At 46.4% G+C, this 1,051-nt stretch overlaps 1 protein-coding gene across 1 annotated transcript; it reads left to right on the forward strand.

Annotated features, from left to right (window-relative positions):
• Positions 1 to 213: 213 nt before the first annotated feature.
• On the forward strand, positions 214 to 882 carry VICG_02170 (uncharacterized protein; the record flags this gene model as incomplete). The annotated part of the gene is made up of 1 exon (XM_007605553.1): positions 214 to 882. The coding sequence occupies one exon, from the start codon at positions 214 to 216 to the stop codon at positions 880 to 882; it is 669 nt and encodes a 222-aa protein (XP_007605615.1).
• Positions 883 to 1,051: the final 169 nt, after the last annotated feature.

Here is a 1,051-nt window from a genome sequence, read left to right on the forward strand (position 1 = left end):
TTGCTGACCAAGCTTGACAACCTTGCCTCCCTGTCCTTCTTCGCAAAGTTCAGTCTTTTCACTGCTGTCGTCTTCTGCATTGTTATGATTGTCTATGGGCTGTGAAAGCCTGCCACTGATGGCCTGACGGTTCTTCCGGATCTTAGCAGCGGCATAAACTTGGCAAATCCCCTTGGTGCTGTCATATTTGCCCTGCACTGCCAGTTCTCATACATGGACATCTTCAACTCCATGAAGGACTCCTCGCTCAAGAACGTTAGGAAAGTTACAATCATTGCTGCCATCATTGCCACCTTTCTGTATGGATTTGTTGGGTTTATGGGCTTTAGAGCAGTTGGAACTGGTGTTGGAGGCGATCCAGTCATCTTCCACTTTGGCTCCTCATCTCCAATTGTCGAGAACTTGACCGAGAGGTATGGCATATACCTTGGCAACTACCTTCCAAAGGCTCTCTACACCATGTTCTGCCCGATATTCTTCAGCGGTATCATATTCAACATGTTTGTCATCATCCCCATCCTGCAGAAGTGGTTCTCGCTCAAGGGCAGGACACCCTCCCGTGCAGTCGTTACACTTGCACTGTGTGTCTTTCTCTTTGCCACCGCCATTGTGCCAATCAGTGGCCTGGGCTCTGTGATTTCGATTATTGGATTCCTGCTAACAACTCCGCTGTCGTTCATGTATCCAGCGCTGTTTGTGTTGTTTACGCCATCCAGGTCGGGCATCATGAAGATTGGATCAGGGATTGTGGTAGGACTTAGCATTGCCATAATGGTTGGACTCACCGCCATGAAGATTGTTGATTTGAGTAGCTTGAAGGTCTCACCCGAGCAGGTGGTCTTCAATGGAAACTCGACAATTGCAAACACAACATCTACCTAGCCTTTGATTAAATTTCAATCATTTCAAGTCTTGCTTCTAGAACATCCAAGGCAAGGCTGTATCCCTAGCCGGGTGTTTTTTAAATCATATATCGCAACCATACTGGTTTGTGTTTATCCAAAACTAAAACTATTCAACAGGAGACTGTAGGATCGTGGCATTTATTCAA

Source organism: Vittaforma corneae (genome assembly GCF_000231115.1).
Source record: "Vittaforma corneae ATCC 50505 unplaced genomic scaffold supercont1.91, whole genome shotgun sequence".
NCBI lineage: Eukaryota > Fungi > Microsporidia > Nosematidae > Vittaforma > Vittaforma corneae.